Source organism: Canis lupus, chromosome 15, assembly GCF_003254725.2.
Source record: "Canis lupus dingo isolate Sandy chromosome 15, ASM325472v2, whole genome shotgun sequence".
In the NCBI taxonomy this organism is placed as follows: Eukaryota; Metazoa; Chordata; class Mammalia; order Carnivora; family Canidae; genus Canis; species Canis lupus.
Window position 1 is genome coordinate 3205287 of NC_064257.1, and position 17170 is coordinate 3222456.

Here is a 17170-nt window from a genome sequence, read left to right on the forward strand (position 1 = left end):
GTCGAGCATGTGACCCTTGATCTCAGGGTCATGAATTCAAGCCCCACATCGGGCATAAAGCCTACTTAAAAAAATTCTGTAGAATAAATGTGAAGGAGCAAACAAATGAATTGTCGAGACTGGTAAGTACACTTGCTGCCTCTAAGGCTGGCCAGTGTGAGCTTAGGAGTAGAGGCAGAAGACAGGAACTTCTCCGGTATTTTTGATTTCCACTGTCCTGACAATGGTCTGACAAGGGTACCTGGCATCTCCGGGAATCCACCCAGGGGAGGAATGAATGGCTGTGCCCTAACCCTCTGCCAGAAGAAGTCAGCAGGATAGCTTCGCCACGGAGGCAATCTCTGACAACTAGGAACTGGCTGGACTCAGCAGGACAAGAACTAGGATTTATTTTAGCAGAAGCGACGTCCGGGAGCTACACGGGTGGGCCCAGGAGCAGCCGTGGCAGCAGAGGCCTGGAAGACGCAGCGCCTCTGCCCTCCCGGCCCCCGGCCGCCCCAGGGAGAGAGCCAGAGGAAGCCCGGGCCACCTCGGCACAAGAGCTGCTCCAAGCAGACCCCAGGAGCCGGGACACAAAGCCCTGCTTGCCCAGAGGGGACCGATGCCCCGAGACGGGGTGACCGCTCCGGGACGCAGGGCGGTCCAGACACGGGGCGTGCAGACTCACACGTACTCCCCGCAGTCGGCGATGATCACCTTCTGCTTCGGTTTCCCGTCCTTGCTGCCCTGGGCCTTCGCGGGGACAGACAGGGGCAGAAACCGGGGAGGGTAGAGGGTGATGGGCGGCTCAGGGCCCCTCCCCACGTGTCCCCCCACTCCCACCGAGCGGAGCAGCGCCCCCCAGCTCCCCCATGGGGCCACGCACCCAGGACCCAGCAGCCCCCCACCTCGATCTGCCGCAGGACATCCAGGCCTTCCGTGACCTCCCCAAACACCACGTGCTTGCCATCCAGCCAATCCGTCTTGTCACACGTCAGGAAGAACTGGGAGCCATTGGTGTTGGGGCCAGAGTTGGCCATGGAGAGCAGGCCTGGGGGCGAGAAGGGGTGGCTCAGCCCATACCCCAGGCCCAGCACTCGGAGGGACGTCTGTGCGGATGGAGCAGTGTAAATGCTGCCTGAGGCCGGCCCAGGATGCAGGCCAAAAACTGGCTCCCGGCAAGGTGGCTCCTGCTGGCATCTGTGGTAAGAGTGGCTGCACTGAAAGGGTGGGGCTACCAGTCTGGCCGAAGGGGGCAGACAACAAAGGACAGGGAGTCTACACAACTTTCTTCTAAGAAGTATGCCTCAAAAGGGGGTTAGAAGCCTGGATGATAGTTCACACAAGTCAAAGGATGATCTTTTTTTTTTTTTTTTTTTTAAAGATTGTGACTGCAGCTTTATGCTGCTGGCCGGCCTAGCCGAGGACGCGGGCCTAAGGCAGCAGGGGGACACCTAAGGGCAGGACGGCGGGGGCAGGGGGCAGGTCAGAACAGAGGGGCTGGCCCAGAGGAAAAGCAGGCGGGTGCAGGCGGGGGGACGTGGGAGGCCACACGGCGGCTTGGAGGGCGATGTGGAGGCTTTGGGAGTGGAGGGAGGAGGGCGTCTGATGGGGACTGAGCGTGATTAACCACGGGGCTGCAGTAACGCCGCCCAGGCCCCGAGGAGGTGTAGTCGTGAGTTTCAAGATGACCATTCAGCATCGTAGCTACTTCGGCCAAGGTGCGGGGGAACCAACACTCACGGGGAGGTGCGTGGGACAGAGCAGGGCAGCAGGGCCGCGGGCCCCAGAACCCAAGCCTGACTGCGCAGCGTGGGCCGCAGTGTGGCCGGGAGGCCCGTGTGGAGAGAAGCCACTTCCCCGACCCCAGCCAGGCCGCCCGCCACGGTACCCAACCGGCTCCCACCTGGTCCCGTGTGTTTGAGGATAAAGTTCTCATCATCGAACTTCTTCCCGTAGATGGACTTGCCCCCGGTGCCGTTGTGGTTCGTGAAATCGCCGCCCTGGCACATGAACTGGGGGATGATGCGGTGGAAGCTACTTCCTTTAAAGCCAAAGCCCTTCTCGTGGGTGCACAGGCATCGGAAATTCTCTGGCGCAGAGAAAGGAAAAGGTGCTGAGGTCAAAAAACAAAACAGCGCAGTTCCTTGGGCCGTGGGTGCCCTCCGCCTCGCCTTCCGCGTGAGACAGAGAAGGCAGCAACCAAAGCCGCCAGCGAGGTGCCGGTGGCCGTGGGGCCCTACGGACGGTCCTAGCCCAGCTGCTTCGGTCACCTGAGGATGAGCCCTGTGACGGGCTGCACAGTGGGCATGGTGGCCAGGGCCAGGACTGGAATGCAGGTCGGGAGCTGGAGGGCGGCATCGGGAAAACCATGATGTCACAACGCAGGTGGCGGCGCAGCACCTCTGGCACATTGGTGGCCGTTGAGGGGGCATCCGGTATTACCGCAGTGGCCGCCCACGACAGCTTCCCCTTCCCATCACGCCTAGCCCATGTACCCTAATAAAACAAGTCTTTGGGCAGCCCAGGTGGCGCAGCAGTTTGGCGCCGCCTGCAGCCTGGGGTGTGATCCTGGAGTCCCAGGATCGGGTCCCACGTCGGGCTCCCTGCATGGAGCCTGCTTCTCCCTCTCCCTCTGCCTGTGTCTCTGCCTCTCTCTGTGTGTCTATGAATAAATAAACAAAATCTTTAAAAAAAAAATAAAAATAAAAATAAAAAACAAGTCTTTGAGGAAAACAGCAAAACGAAAACAAAACCCCCCAAACAAAAAAGCAAAACCTAGGCAGCTAGATTCTGATACGCTGTATTTGCTTAGTGTTTGTATTTTCATTAAAAAGTCTGCCATGTATTATAAGCCTTTGTGATCCTCACACTGTAAAGAATAGGAGGGACTGTGGATAAGAAGGAGACCGAATACCTGAATTCCAGCTCAGCTCCACTGAATGGTGGGCAACCAATTTTTTTTTAAATTTTTATTTATTTATGATAGTTACAGAGAGAGAGAGAGGCAGAGACACAGGCAGAGAGAGGGAGAAGCAGGCTCCATGCACCAGGAGCCCGACGTGGGACTCGATCCCGGGTCTCCGGGATCACGCCCTGGGCCAAAGGCAGGCGCCAAACCGCTGCGCCACCCAGGGATCCCCCGATTTTTTTTAAAAAAGAAAAACTAGGGGGATCCCTGGGTGGCTCAGCGGTTTGGCGCCTGCCTTTGGCCCAGGGCGCGATCCTGGAGTCCTGGGATCAAGTTGCACATCAGGCTCCCAGCATGGAGCCTGCTTCTCCCTCCTCCTGAGTCTCTGCCTCTCTCTCTCTCTATCATAAATAAATAAATAAATCTTTAAAAAAAAAAAAAAAGAAAAGAAAAACTAAACAGGGTCAACAAACAACCCAGTTGATAAATGGGCAAACAACACAGACTTTTCTCCAAAGATCTACAAATGGCCAAAAAAAAAAAAAAAGATCTACAAATGGCCTATCAGCTCACAAAAGGATGCTCAATACCATTAGCTAACAGGGAAACGCATATCTAAACCACCATGAGATACCGCTTCACACCCAGTAGGATGGCCGCAATCAACAGAAGAAATAGTGTTGGCAGGAATACAGAGAAACCGAGACCCTCATACATTGGAGGTGGGAACGTAAAATGAAGCAGCCACTGTAGAAAAGTTTGGCAATTTCTCAAAAAAGGTAAACACAGAACTGCCACGTGAGCACATTTCCACCCGTAGGTATGTACCCAAAAGAGTGGACAACAGGGATCCCTGGGTGGCGCAGCGGTTTGACGCCTGCTTTTGGCCCAGGGCGCGATCCTGGAGACCCGGGATCGAATCCCACGTTGGGCTCCCGGTGCATGGAGCCTGCTTCTCCCTCTGCCTGTGTCTCTGCCTCTCTCTCTCTCTCTGTGTGTGACTATCATAAATAATAAATAAAATTGAAAAAAAAAAAAAAGAGTGGACAACAGGCGTTAAAACGTAAACTTGTACACAAATGTTTATGGCGGCATTATTCACAATAGCCAGAAAGTAGAAACAATGCTCGTACCCATCAACAAATGAATGAACAACAAGGACATAACCAGACAATGGGATATATTCAGCCATAGAAAAGGGATGGAACTCCCAACACATACGAGAATATGGATGAGCCTTGAAAAAATGCTAAGGGAAAAAAGCCAGTTAAAAAGAAAGGACCACAGAGTATATGATTCTATTTATAGAACATGTTTAGAACAGGCAAATCCACAGAGTAGATTAGAGGCCATGAGGGGCAAGAGGGGGAGAATGAGGAGTGGTTTAATAGGCTTAGTTCTATTAAATGAACAACTTTTGAAGACAGTGGTGATGGTTACACAACATTGTGAACGCAATCAATGCCACTGAACTGTACACTTAAAAATAGTTTTAAAAGCCAAAAAAAAAAAGGGGGGGGGGGAGACAACAGCAACATAAAAGTTTTGAAAGCTAGAAAACAAACCGATGAATCATACCTGATGTAGCAGACTTAAGAAAGCTGCATCTTGGTACATGCACCCCAATGTTTACAGCAGCATGATCAACAAGAGCCAAATTACAGAAGAGCCAAGAGTCAGTGGAGTATTAGCCACAGAAAGGAATGAAATCTTGCCATTTGCAGTGGCGTAGATGGAGCTAGAAAGTCCTAGGCTAAGCAGAATAAGTCAGTCAGAGAAAGACAAGTACCATATGATTTCACTCATATGTGGAATTTAAGAAACAAAACATATGAGCAATGGGGGAAAGAAAAAAAAAAGAGTGGGAGGCAAACCATAAGTGATGAATCACTAAATTCTACTCCCGAAACTATTATTATACTATATGTTAACTAGAATATAAATAAAAACTTGGAACATTAAAAAAAGAAAGCAAGCAAGCTGACTCTGAAGTTGGTAGAGCTGAGAAGCAACTCACTTTGTGTTGTGGAAATGCCAGAAGCTCAGGTACAAGGGTGAAGGTGGTTCTAAAAACAGTAAAGCTTGGCTGAAAGCCTGTTTAAGAAAGGAGCCAACCCCCAGATCCTCTGCCACCCCTGGAGGCAGCCGGGTGAAGGTCTGCTCCCTGGTAGGTTAAAGCAGAGGTCTCTGGCCCGGGATACACTATACGTAGCTGGGGAATGAGGTGCTGTAGTGACAAACAGAGTAAGTGAAAGTTTATGTACTGTCCCCATCTCGCACCACCAAGATGGCAAATAGCTGGATGGAGAGCCTCCAGCAGGAGACTAGACTCTTCTTGGGAGACTCCAAGCTGTCCTATATAAGTCAGGGAAATGGACATCCGGGGTCTGACAGAGAAGTACCCCCAAATGAATCACCCACAGTGGAAGCTGCCACCAGCAAGGCTTACCAACGTTTAGGAGGTTTCCAAGCAGATTGTTAGGGCCCCATTCTTACATATAAGGAAGGCATCTAATGTGAAAAGCAAAGACCAAAACAAACAGACCAAAACCAAAGCAAGACATAACAACTCAGGAAAAAGTGACCTTAGACAAAAACTATAGGGAGAAAAAACTTTAGTAATGTCCCCAGAAAGATGAAATGATCCTATGTCTGTGAAATCAGCACAGTGTTATAGAAAAAGAACACTTAGGAAGGTTCCAGAAAGAAAGAAGAGAGAAATCAGAGGAGACAAAAGCAAAGAAATAATTGAAAGAAATTTCCCAGCCAGACAAACACTGCCCATGGGTGTGGTACACAGAGTAATGGCTCCCTGGAGACGTCCATGCCAGTCCCTGGAACCTGAGAATGTCTTATGGCAAAAGAGCCTCTGCATGTGTGATTAGGGTTATGGATGGACCTCGAGATGGGGAAAGCAGTCCCCGTTATCCGGATGGGCCTAATATAATCAAGAGCCTATAACAGAACTTGTCCCAGCTGAGGTTAGAGAGATTTAAAATGTGAGAGGGACTGGATCCACCACTGTTGGCTCCAAAGATGGAGGAATGGGGGGCTGCGAGCCTCCAGAAGCTGGGAATAGCAGCAAGGAAATGGGGATACTCAGTCCTACAGATGTGGGAAACTGAATTCTGCCAGCAACCTGCATATCCCCAGAAACATCCTCCCCTAGAGCTTCCAGTAGGGAAGGCAGTGACCCAGCTACCATCTTCATTTTAGTCTACAAGCCTTCTGGCCTCCAGAATGCGAGATAATAAATAAATTTGTGTTGTTGTAAGCCACTAAGTTTGTGGTAATCTGTGACAAAAGCAAGAGAAAACTAATAGTGGGGGGCCCACTGAAGAGCCAGCAGACAGATGCAAGATCTATCCAAAGGCACATGGTTTCAGAACACAGAACAGACCCCCTCTGAGTCTCTAGGCCAGGGCTATCTAATGGCTCTTAAGCACTTGGCTAATGTAACCGAGTAAATGGATTTTAATTTTATTTAATTTAAATGTAAATTTACACTTGGCTAGTGGCTACTATATTGCACAGCTCTGGACTAGACAGCAAAATAAAGCTTTTATAAAGGATCAAGAATCAGAAGGACAGGGGCGCCTGGGTGGCTCAGTGGTTGAGCATCTGCCTTTGGCTCAGGTTGGGATCCTAGGATCCTGGGATCGAGTCCTGCATCAGGCTCCCCACAGGGAGCCTGCTTCTCCCTCTCCCTATGTCTCTGCCTCTCTGTCTCGAATGAATGAATGAATGAATGAATGAATGAATGAATGAATGAATAAATAAATAAATAGAAGAAGAAGAAGAAGAAGAAGAAGAAGAAGAAGAAGAAGAAGAATCAGGATGACTAGACTTCTCTAGAATTCTATACCCTAACTACCAATCAAGTGGGAAGGTACATATATTTAGACTTCACTCTTAAAAAAACTTACCTCCCAAGCTCTTTGCTGCAGAAGCTACAGAAGGATGTCTTCTACTAAAATAAGGAACCACACCAAAAAAGAAGACAATAGACAGTCCAACCTAAGAGGTGAACACCACTGTGCTGTGGGCCTGGAAAGCAATGGTCCAGGCTGGAGAGTCAGAGGCTCCAAGAAGGAACTTCTACAGCAGAGAGAAGCTGACAATATCTGGTGTGTGTGAACATGATGACAGATTTACAGAGGCAGCAGAATTGGGGACAGCATCAGGAATAAATGCACAGAAGATGAAGTGTGTGTGAAAACAAGACAACTACAAATCCCAGGAAAACAAAATGCTGTGCATGAAAGGAGGTTACCATAGTATGATGCTTACAGAGTCAGGATAATTTACAGCCTAACCAAACCTATGCTAACTATATAAGGAAGGTAAAAGGCAGGGAAAGGGATTTAAAAAGCTGATTCCTTATCTCCTGAAGCGGGAAGCCAACAGATGTCTAAAGCAAAACAAAACAAAAAAACACAAAGTAGACACATAAATCTCTTATGTACCAATACAGACGTAAAAAACCAAAAGAACCAGCTATGAGTTGAATGTGGCTGCCTCTGGGCAGCCCTGGTGGCCCAGCGGTTTGGTGCTGCCTTCAGCCTGGGGTATGATCCTGGAGACCCGGGATCGAGTCCCACATCAGGCTCCCTGCATGGAGCCTGCTTCTCTCTCTCCCCCTCTGCCTATGTCTGCCTCTCTCTCTCTCTCTCTCTCTCTCTCTCTCTCTCTGTGTCTGTCATGAATAAATAAATAAAATCAAGAAAAAAGAAAAGAAAAGAAAAGAAAAGAAAAGAAAAGAAAAGAAAAGAAAAGAAAAAAAAGAAAGAAAGAGGCTGCCTCTGAGGAGCGGCAGATGGGGGTGGTGGGGCCCCAGGGTTGGGGGCCAGGACCAAGGGACTGCTGTTTTTCAAAAGAAGTTTTGTGAAATTGGCTTTTTAAACTGTATGTCTGCATAATAAAATTTAGATTAAAAAAAAAAGAAAGAGTAGAATTCAATATTTATACTAGAAAGACTCAAGAAACTGTTAGTTAACAGTACCTTCTGGAGAATAAAATCGGAGGTGGAGGGGGGAAAAGACTGAAGTTTCCAACTTACTGCCTTTAGTATTGTTGGAATATGTACGGGTTTTTGGTGTTTTTGTTTTCTACCATGAATACATGTTTATTTGTATCAAAAAAAAACCCCCACAAACCCCTATTATTAAAAAAATAGTAAAGCTACCTATAAAGCTTCAAAAGTGTCTGCTCAAAAAAAATAAAAAAATAAAAATAAAAAAAAAAGTGTCTGCTCAGACTCACTTGTTACTAGATCCCAGAATCTGAGATGCCTCAAAACAACTGAGGTCAGCAACAGTGTTGGGGCACAAGAACCGAGGCAGTGGGAACTGTGGGAAGGCCCACTGCTCAGCCACCAGCCTCGGGCCGGAGTCCTGCTCACCTGCTGTCATGGGAACAACGTCTGAACGCAGCAGCATCTGGATGCGGCCGGCTGGCTTGTTCCCGATCTTGATGTCCATGTACACCTGAGGATTTGACCGGGCCTTTTTGGCAGCGGGCTCTCCCTGGGCGCAGAAGAAATCATTAGGTTGGAAACTTTTAAGTTTTATTTTTAAGTAATCTCTACACCCAACATGGGCCTTGAACTCCCAACGCGGAGATCGAGAGTCGCGTGCCCTACTAACGGAGCCTGCCAGGCGGCCCAGGAGACTGAGTTCTCTGAACACACACCAAGGACCCAAATGCAGTGAGCGGGCTGCGGCAGGTGCCGATGGGGAAGGCCCTGGGCCGTGGAAGGGCAGGCGGAAGGCAGAGGCCAGGGCCATGGTCCCCAGCCCGACCCCCAGTGACGGGGACCTCAAGCACTGGCTACCTGAGCCCTGCCCCACAGGCTCGGGACCTCATCACACTCACCCTGAGACGCACCAGCACGCTGCACCCCGGCCTGCGGCCACACAACCACACCCTGGCCTGCAGTGCGCAGCTCTCCACATCTGCGGACCCCCCACTCCAGTTAGGTGGATGGCACCTCCCCTCTATGTGCAGCCCCGCGGCACCACGGGCTGGCTACAATGGAAGCCAGGAGGGCAGCCCTCTGGTGGCCCAGAAGGCCTTGGGGGAGGTAAAGGCCCTGTTTCCTACCACAAGGAGACAAGGCCAAGAGGGTAAGGAGACCTTTACAGACATCACAAGTGTTCCAAAGAGAAAAAAGTCAAATGTTCATGACCGGTTTGGGGTTTGGTTTAGCTGACGCATGCTAAGGTCTGGTGCTGGCACTGGGGACGCGGTGACTATTACCTGCCGCCAGCAACAGTAGCAGAGAACACGCACAGAGCACTTGGCAACGGACAGGGGGCTCTTCTCAACGTTTATATATGTTAGCTCCTCAACTCTGCAACCATCCTGAAGATGAAGCTGTACCACTATTTGTCCCCATTTTATAGGTGGGGAAACTGAGGTACAATGAAGTGCAGTCATTTGCCCAAGCCGAGAGGGTGGTAAGTGGTGAAGCTGGAATTCAAACCTGAATCATACCACCCCATCCTGAGCCCATGCTCTTACCCACAATCCTCCACCTCACACTTCGATACGATGCTGAGTACAAGGCCCCTAACCTCACAGAATTACTGCCTAGAAAGGGACAGGCAAGAAACCCTTGAGCGGCCTGCACAAAAGCAGAGACGCACAAGGAAACAGACTGGTGTTCCTGAGGGTGGAAGTGAGATGGCCAGGTGGGAGGACAGGAGCTGGGGAGCACCCCCAACTTTATCCCTCTGGACAGGCAATAAGGAGCTACTGAAAGTTCTAGTAGGAGTCAGGGATCAGTGTGTGCTTTAAACAGATTGTTCTGGAGATCCTGATGAAGGACAAGAGAGCACACTGCAGCCAGAGACTAGTTAGGGAGCTTCTGCAATTATGTACAGAAGAGGCTGGGTGGGGGGGTGGGGCACACGTGGGACAAATGGGGGAAGGAGACTCAGGAAGGTCTGAGAGGAAAACCTGACGGCATTCGATGTGTTGTGTGCAGGCTGTTTTAAGGAGGAGATCTCTGACTGCAAAGGCCATGGGTGTGCTCTGCTCTGCAACCTAATTTCCGGCTTGGGTAATATGTGGCAGATACACGGTGGCGAATCAACAAGATGGGGAACAAGATTAGAGAGAAGAGGGCACCCATTCTGGGCAACTCTAAGCTGCCTGTGACATTTGTGGCTGAAAGGTCTGCAGCTTGACACTAGGAACAGAGGCCAGGAAACGCAATGGCACAGCAGAGGCTGCAAAAAAATCAGCGACTGCTACTGTTTTGGCAGGAAGAGGGGGAGTGATGCCCTGAGCCAAGAAAGAAATCCAGAGAACAACACTCCCAGGGAGGGGTGGGAAGGCCCAAGGAGCCAGCCAGGGAGGGAGGCCAGAGTCAGGAGAGTGTGCTGGCAGGCTGCTCCTGGGAACGGAGAGCCCCAAATCTGTGTGCAGACGGAGGGAGGGTGCTGCCACTGGAGGGAGGGTGCCATGACCCTCACCTGCCTCGCATGCCTCGCCTGCCTCGCCTGCCTCCCCTGCACGGGGCAGGGCCAGGGGGACCAGGAGCCTGTGCAAGGCGCTTCAGTGAAGGAGGAACTGGGCTAGAGGGGCACAGAGGAGCACTCACTCGCCTTCCTCACCTCGGGCTTCCTCGACCTCAATCCCAAGGGGACTGGTCTGAGTGGGGCAGCTCCTCACACAGGGCACAAAGGTGAGAGACCTAGAGCTTGTCTCTCACTCACTCAATACCACCTTGTTTTTCATTCTCTCTGCTTTTGCATACCTATTTGCAAATTTCCACAAAAGCTTTAAAAAAAAAAGTCTCCTGTGGAAAGTGCCAGCCCCTCCCGGGGAAGCGCAGGCCTTCGATCTTACCTCCTGGGTTTCCACTTTGGGAGGCTCCGACCCTTCCTCCTCTTTATTCTCTTCAAGAGTCTTCCCAGAAAACTTCTTCAGCCAGTCATCATCTGACCACACTGAAAGGAAGAGAATCGAACAAACAAAAAGAAATTCAAGCTACCGGCCACCTGCTCACTAGCTGCTTTGGTCAGCAAAGTACATATTCAGCGGAAGTCTCAAGTGTAATTAATGCTTCCCCTGGGAACGTTAGCCCTGAAGTCCAGCTCTCATGAAGCTAAGTGAAAAAACGTGGGCACCTTGGGTGGCTCAGCAGTTGAGCGCCACCTTCGGCCCAGGGAGTGACCCTGGAGATCCAGGATCAAGCCGAGCCCCTCATCGGGCTCCCTGCACGGAGCCTGCTTCTCCCTCTGCCTGTGTCTCTGCCTCTCTCTCTGTGTCTCTCTCATGAATAAATAAATAAAATCTTAAAACCAAACAAAACAAAACATGTCGCCAAGAGGGAAGGTGTAGCCTTGCCAGTTCCAGCCCCTGATGGAACATCTCAGGAACGAAGTGCCGAGGAAACTGGGAAAGATGAGAGATCAGGCAAGGTTTCTCTCATAATGGGAACAATTACTCTGCTGGGACTCTATTCCCCACAAGCTGGCTCACGCCGACTCTGCCAACACGAACCACCCTCTACTCCGATCCATCCAGAGTGGCCTTCAGCACCTACTTCTAAACATGGATAAAAACACAACGAAGGCCACGCTGGAGGACGTGATGGGGAACCCGTGGTTGCCCCCCCTCACCTGGTCTGGAAGAGCCCTCCTTAATCCTCATTGGTTTTGCCAAATTGACACGAATTGTCCGTCCGAAGAGCTCAGATTCATTCTGAAAAGATTGGAAGCCCAGCTGCTTAAACTGTCAGGTTGAGAGAGTCAGACAGCTTTGCATTTGCTTCTGATACATCCGAGACACACACCCGTGACCGGTTCTCCCTTAATCCGTGAGCCCCGAACAGCAAGCTCTGTGCCCACCCCCCCCCCCCGGCAGCCCAGGGCTTGCAGGCAATCTCCCCCCATCACACATCTCCTTTCTTTCCTACTAGCAGAGACCTGTGCTCCTGAAAATGACTCCAGGTCCAGAGTGCCCTGGATACACATAGTTTCCAACTACTTGAGTTCACCTTCCAAAGTCAAGATCTGCTTTGAGGGGATCCCTGGGTAGCTCAGCAGTTTAGAGCCTGCCTTCAGCTCAGGGTATGATCCTGGACACCCGGGATCGAGTCCCACGTCGGGCTTCCTGCATGGAGCCTGCTCATCCCTCTGCCTGTGTCTCTGCCTCTCTATGTCTCTCATAAATAAATAAAATCTTAAAAAAAAAAAAAAAAAAAAAAGATCTACTTTGAAATGGTGAGAAATGATCTCTGGGGGCTGAGGAATATGTTCGGCGAATGGGTGACCGAACAGGAATAAAGAACTTTATCATCCAAAGATAACTGGTATCAGGAAGAGTCACTTCACGTAAACCCATTTAGAACAGTTAAAAAAATTCCATGGCAAAAAGTGAAGGAAAAAGGGGGGGAAAAAAAAAAAGGACTGGGACTTTATTGGGATGAAACTAAAAACAAGGGAAATAAATTTCTTATAAATTTCAGGTTTAACTTCGTACTAATTTGTAGAACAAAGATGTAATGGGTGGTTAATTTGCAGTGTTTTTTCCAACAAAGCTCTATCAACAGTGCGACATGACATCATTGCGCTTCCTATCGGATGTGAAAATCACAAAGATCTCAAAGAGTGCACAGATACTCCAGCGTTTTGTCACTACTCCCAAAGACCTCTCCAGGATATCCAAACCATCGGCATCAGTAGCACACCCTGCCGTTACCCTTACTGGGAGCTCTTCACTTGTAATTGGTCTGAAACTTCATGAAATTCTGCTTCTACAAAATAGGCGATTTCACTGTGCAATCAATTTCCCGAGAGCTTACAATTTATTATCCTAGACATGGGGCGGCCAGTGAGAGACTAGCCAACGATGAGGATTTGGATTTCTATTACTGTTAAACAGGGAAGGACGTCTGAGTAAGGACCAATCTTATTCAATTCACAGTGAATCTTTTCACATGACAACGACACTTTTTACTTCCCCGTGCGACCTTGTAACTTTGGCAGTTCGGCAAAGCAACAGATGCACGGGGGCCCCTCTGTACCACCAAAAAGGAACTTCAGTAAGAATGAAGATTCTCAGCCATACCATGTTGTCAATAGCTGCTGCAGCATCCTGCCGAGAAAATACAAGGTCAAGTTTAGCTTCTTGTGGGTCTACATGCTGACTCAGCAGAAGAAAAACAGAGTAAAGCAAAACATAATGGGGGGGGGGGGGTTACACCTACATCGCCTGCCTAGGTTCGATGTGTGTCTATCAAAGCACTCCCTGGCTGAGTTTAGAGCGGGTGGTGCAGCAATTTGCCATGGAGCAGAAGGCCTGAGAAATAATCAGCAGCGCTGCCAGGCAGGAGGCTCACTGGGCAGAGCTGCAGGAGCTGGGCAAGACAAGAGGGGCAGGCCTGGGCTGTTAACAGTCTACAATCTGATTAACTGAGGGAAGCTTTCTACCAAGCAGCACTTCTTGTCTCTACGGAAACATCAGCAAGAGGCCCAGAAGTGGACCGAACGGAGACCAGCTGCCTTTGTAATCAGTACCAACACTAAAACTAGCCAAAGACTAAACACAGGTGACACAGAATTTTCTCACCTCCGCCAACTCAAATTCAACAAAAGCAAATCCTCGGTGTTTTTCTGAGGTGGGGGGAGAAAGGGAGGAAAACAAAAACAACTTATTACCATGTGGGGCAAGGAAGGTGAAGTCACTCACAGGCCATATCCAGACACTAGAAATTCTATCCAATCACTGTCTTGGAAGAAGGAATCTCCTCCTTCGATTCTTCCCAGTTTAAACATTTCAGCAATATTAAACTTTGTCTTTCAGAAAACATGGCTAGATAATGTACTATACTTTCAATCTTTCAGGCAGTCAATTATTCTACCAAAGCCAAATTAAAACCTTAACCTCTGCATACGAGGCAAGTAGAAAAATGAAGTTATTTAACTTCTCAATTATTGATCCCACATTTTGAGCATCGACTGTGCATAAAGTATGAATCCTCAAACCTGGATGAGGATGCTCACTCCTTTTTCCTCAGAAAAATGCTGATCTAAGGCCAAGCACAACCGTGTTAATTTAATTAAACCTACTACTAACTTTAGAGAGCCAATATAACCTTACAGGCACACCTCATTTTATTGCATTTTGCTTTGTTCCATGTCATAGATAGCAGTTTTTCACAAACTGAAGGGAACCCGGCAGCAAACAATTTTATTGGTACCAGTTTTCCAACAGCACTTCCTCTCTTTGTCTTTTGTGTCACATGTTGGAAATTCTCACACTATTTCAAACTTTTCATTATTATTATATTTGCTATGGTGATCTGTGATTACAGGATTTACAATTCGCTGAAAGCTCATATAATGGTTAGCCTTTTTTAGTAATGACGTATTTTTTTTTTAAAAAAGACTTTATTTATTTGAGAGAGTGCAAGCACGAGCGAGGGGAGGGGCAGAGGAAGAGGGAGAAGCAGGCTCTCCATTGAGCCAGGAGCCGGACTCGGGGCTCCATCCCAGGACCCTGAGACCATGACCTGAGCCAGAGTCAGATGCTTAACTGACTGAGGCACCCAGGCACCTCAGCAATAAAGTATTTTTAAGTTAAGGCAGTACATTACTTTTTTAGACATAATGCTACTGCACATCTGATAAACCACAATATAGTTACCGTAACTTGAGTGCACTGGGAAACCAAAAATTTCATTTCACTCGTTTCATGGTGATATTGGTTTGGTTGTGGTGGCCTAGAACCCAATCTGCAGTATCTCCAAAGTATGCTTGTATTGTTTTTTTACAGATAAAGATCCCAGACCCAGAGAGTTTAAAGACCTTGCTAATAATCAGGCAGGGTGATGACAGATTTAGGCCTAGAACTCCAATCTTAAAAATGACAACTAAGTGGGTGAGCAGGGTGCCCGGGTGGCTTAGATCATTAAGCACCCAACTCATGATTTCAGCTCAGGTCATGATCTCATGAGCTGCTGAGCTGCTGTCTGGCTCAGCGTTCAGCAGGGAATCTGCCTGAGATTCTCTCCTTCTTCCCATCTCCCCACTCCTGTGCTCATGTGCTATCTCTAAAATAAATAAATAAGGGGGATCCCTGGGTGGCTCAGCGGTTTGGTGACTGCCTTTGGCCCAGGGCGCGATCCTGGAGTCCCAGGATCGAGTTCCGCGTCAGGCTCCTGGCATGGAACCTGCTTCTCCCTCTGCCTATGTCTCTCCTTCTGTCTTTCTATGTCTATCACAAATAAATAAATAAAACCTTTAAAAATAATAATAATAAAATAAATCTTAAAAAAGAAAAGAAAGCAAAGGCAAGACAGAAAATCTGCAATGAACCTGTGATGCCAATTGAAGGAAATATCACCCAGGAAAGCAGAGGCCAAAGCCCTTCAGCTGGGGCTGAGCTTCCCTGCTGCCCTGATCAACAGTACTGCTGCCAAGAAAGCAGCAGGGGGTGGTGGGGTACCCAGCAGGTAGTTTGAAACAACAGTCAGATCTCCATGTAGTTCAAAACCTATCTTCCTATTGGGCTATTGAAAAAAAATTTTTAAGATTTTATTTATTTATTCATGAGAGACACACAGAGAGGCAGAAACACAGGGAGAGGGAGAAGCAGGCTCCATGCAGGGAGCCCCATGAGGGACTCGATCTTGGGACCCCAGGATTACGCCTTGGGCCGAAGGCAGGTGCTAAACCGCTGAGCCACCCAGGCATCCCGGCTATTGAAAATCTTCTCTCACACTCGACAGATGGGACTCTCTGCAAAGTTATGTCATAGCTTATAACCTTATAACCACAAGCCTCCGAACATTCCTTCTGCATCAAGATCCCTGTCATGCTGCCCTAATGAGGCACCCTCTTGAGCTTTCCTACATATCAACCATATTTAGAATGCAGTTAGAATTTTTTTCCCCTCTTAGGATTGTGAACATGACATGAAAAGGCCTCACCTGTTTCATAATCCAGAGGAATCTGAATATCTGTGATGTCTCCAAAAGGAATAAAAGCAGCATGAAGAACTTTGTCGTCCACCTCCTCTGCCAGCCCACCTGCGAAGATGCCAAGCGCCTTCTGAGCCACTGTCCTCCACTCTCTGGAGAAGTCCCTGCAGCCCAGTTAGCACGTGACAGCCACGGAGAGGGGGCTGCTCCGTCCAGTCCTCGGGGCTCAGAAGCACGTTTCTCATTTGCTCCTTCACCCAACACTCATGAAACACACCTCCTCACCCTTCCTGCGGACGCGCATCTTAGCGCCAGGATTACTGCAACAGCTTCCTAGCTGGCCTCCCTCTCCTCCACGCAGCCAACTAGAGCAAACCTGGGAACGTGCAGATTTTCACCCATCACTTCCCTGCTTCAACTCCTTCGGAGATTTCCCACCGTCCTCAAGATACAGTACAAACTCCCCGCCCCGCCCATCTCTTCGCCTTCTTTCCCTTTGCTTCCTCAGTTCTCTGGGTTTCCCGCAAGATGACCCCTTTGCCCCATGGGTGCAGGGCTATTTCACACCTCGGGGGTTTTTGCTCTTGCTGCTCCCCTTTCAGTAAACGTAACGACCCTACTTGGGCCATAGAGCGCTCATCAAACTTCGCTATTGAGGTCATTCTCACTTCCACCGGGTGAGTCCCGGGACTCCCTCCTTCCGGGCCGGGGCCCGGGCCGAGCCCCCGCTGCAGCGAGGATCTGGAGCCTCGTCAGACGCCTCTCCCAATCCTCCGGGCCCAGCAGGCGAAGCGGTCCCCATCAGAGCTCAGCGGGCTTGGAAGGGAGCCGGCGAGACTGCTACGGCGGCCGAGCTCCCTGCAGCCAAGCAGTACCGCCACGGACCCGGCCGAGACCCAGGCTCGCCACCCTCCGCGTCCCTAGACGCCTTCCAGCCCCACGCGGAGACCCCTGGGCGAGCGAGCCCCGATTCCGCCGGCTCCGCGCCTGCTCACCCACGTACAGCACGCGCTTGGTGGTGGCCATCTTGCTCCCGCGCGCACCCGCCGGAAACCGGAGTTCGGCCCGCCCCCTTCACAGGCCCCGCCATCCCAGGCCCGCCCGCCCCTAGGCGCTCGCAGGCCCCGCCCCCTCCGGCCCCGCCCCGCCCCTAGGGACTCGCAGGCTCCGCCCCTAGGCGCTCGCAGGCCCCGCCCCCGGCTGTCCGCCTCGGGGCGGTGGGTCCTTGCCGTGAGCCCCGCGGCCCCACGCGGTGGGTGCTCGGCCGAACCGCCTGCTCCGCGGGTAGTAAACCATCTGCAAACTACGGGCCACCCCGCCCCACCCGCGGGCCCTTGGACACCCTG

The 17170-nt window shown here is 50.1% G+C and overlaps 1 protein-coding gene across 2 annotated transcripts; it reads right to left on the reverse strand.

Annotated features, from left to right (window-relative positions):
• Positions 1-365: 365 nt before the first annotated feature.
• Positions 366-16911, reverse strand: PPIE (peptidylprolyl isomerase E). Of its 2 annotated transcripts, XM_025419822.3 has the most exons (10): positions 16820-16911; positions 15834-15932; positions 13472-13515; positions 12971-12997; positions 11521-11602; positions 10745-10845; positions 8292-8415; positions 1886-2071; positions 888-1030; positions 366-732 (listed from the first exon to the last, which is right to left on the reverse strand). In XM_025419822.3, the coding sequence occupies exons 1-10, from the start codon at positions 16848-16850 to the stop codon at positions 664-666; spliced, it is 906 nt and encodes a 301-aa protein (XP_025275607.1). In that variant the 5' UTR covers positions 16851-16911; the 3' UTR covers positions 366-663. The 2 variants fall into 2 exon arrangements, with proteins under 2 accessions (XP_025275607.1, XP_048950278.1); XM_049094321.1 differs by lacking the exons at positions 12971-12997; positions 13472-13515; positions 16820-16911 and adding an exon at positions 16102-16143.
• Between the last annotated feature and the right edge of the window lie 259 nt (positions 16912-17170).

Coding starts and splice junctions, on each gene's coding strand:
- PPIE (XM_025419822.3), bottom strand. CDS start 16,850: ATGGCCACCACCAAGCGCGTGCTGTACGTGG. Junction 2,072..8,291: donor CGTTGTTCCCATGACAGCAG/GTGAGCAGGACT, acceptor TCTCTGCGCCAG/AGAATTTCCGATGCCTGTGC. Junction 733..887: donor ATGTCCTGCGGCAGATCGAG/GTGGGGGGCTGC, acceptor GTCCCCGCGAAG/GCCCAGGGCAGCAAGGACGG.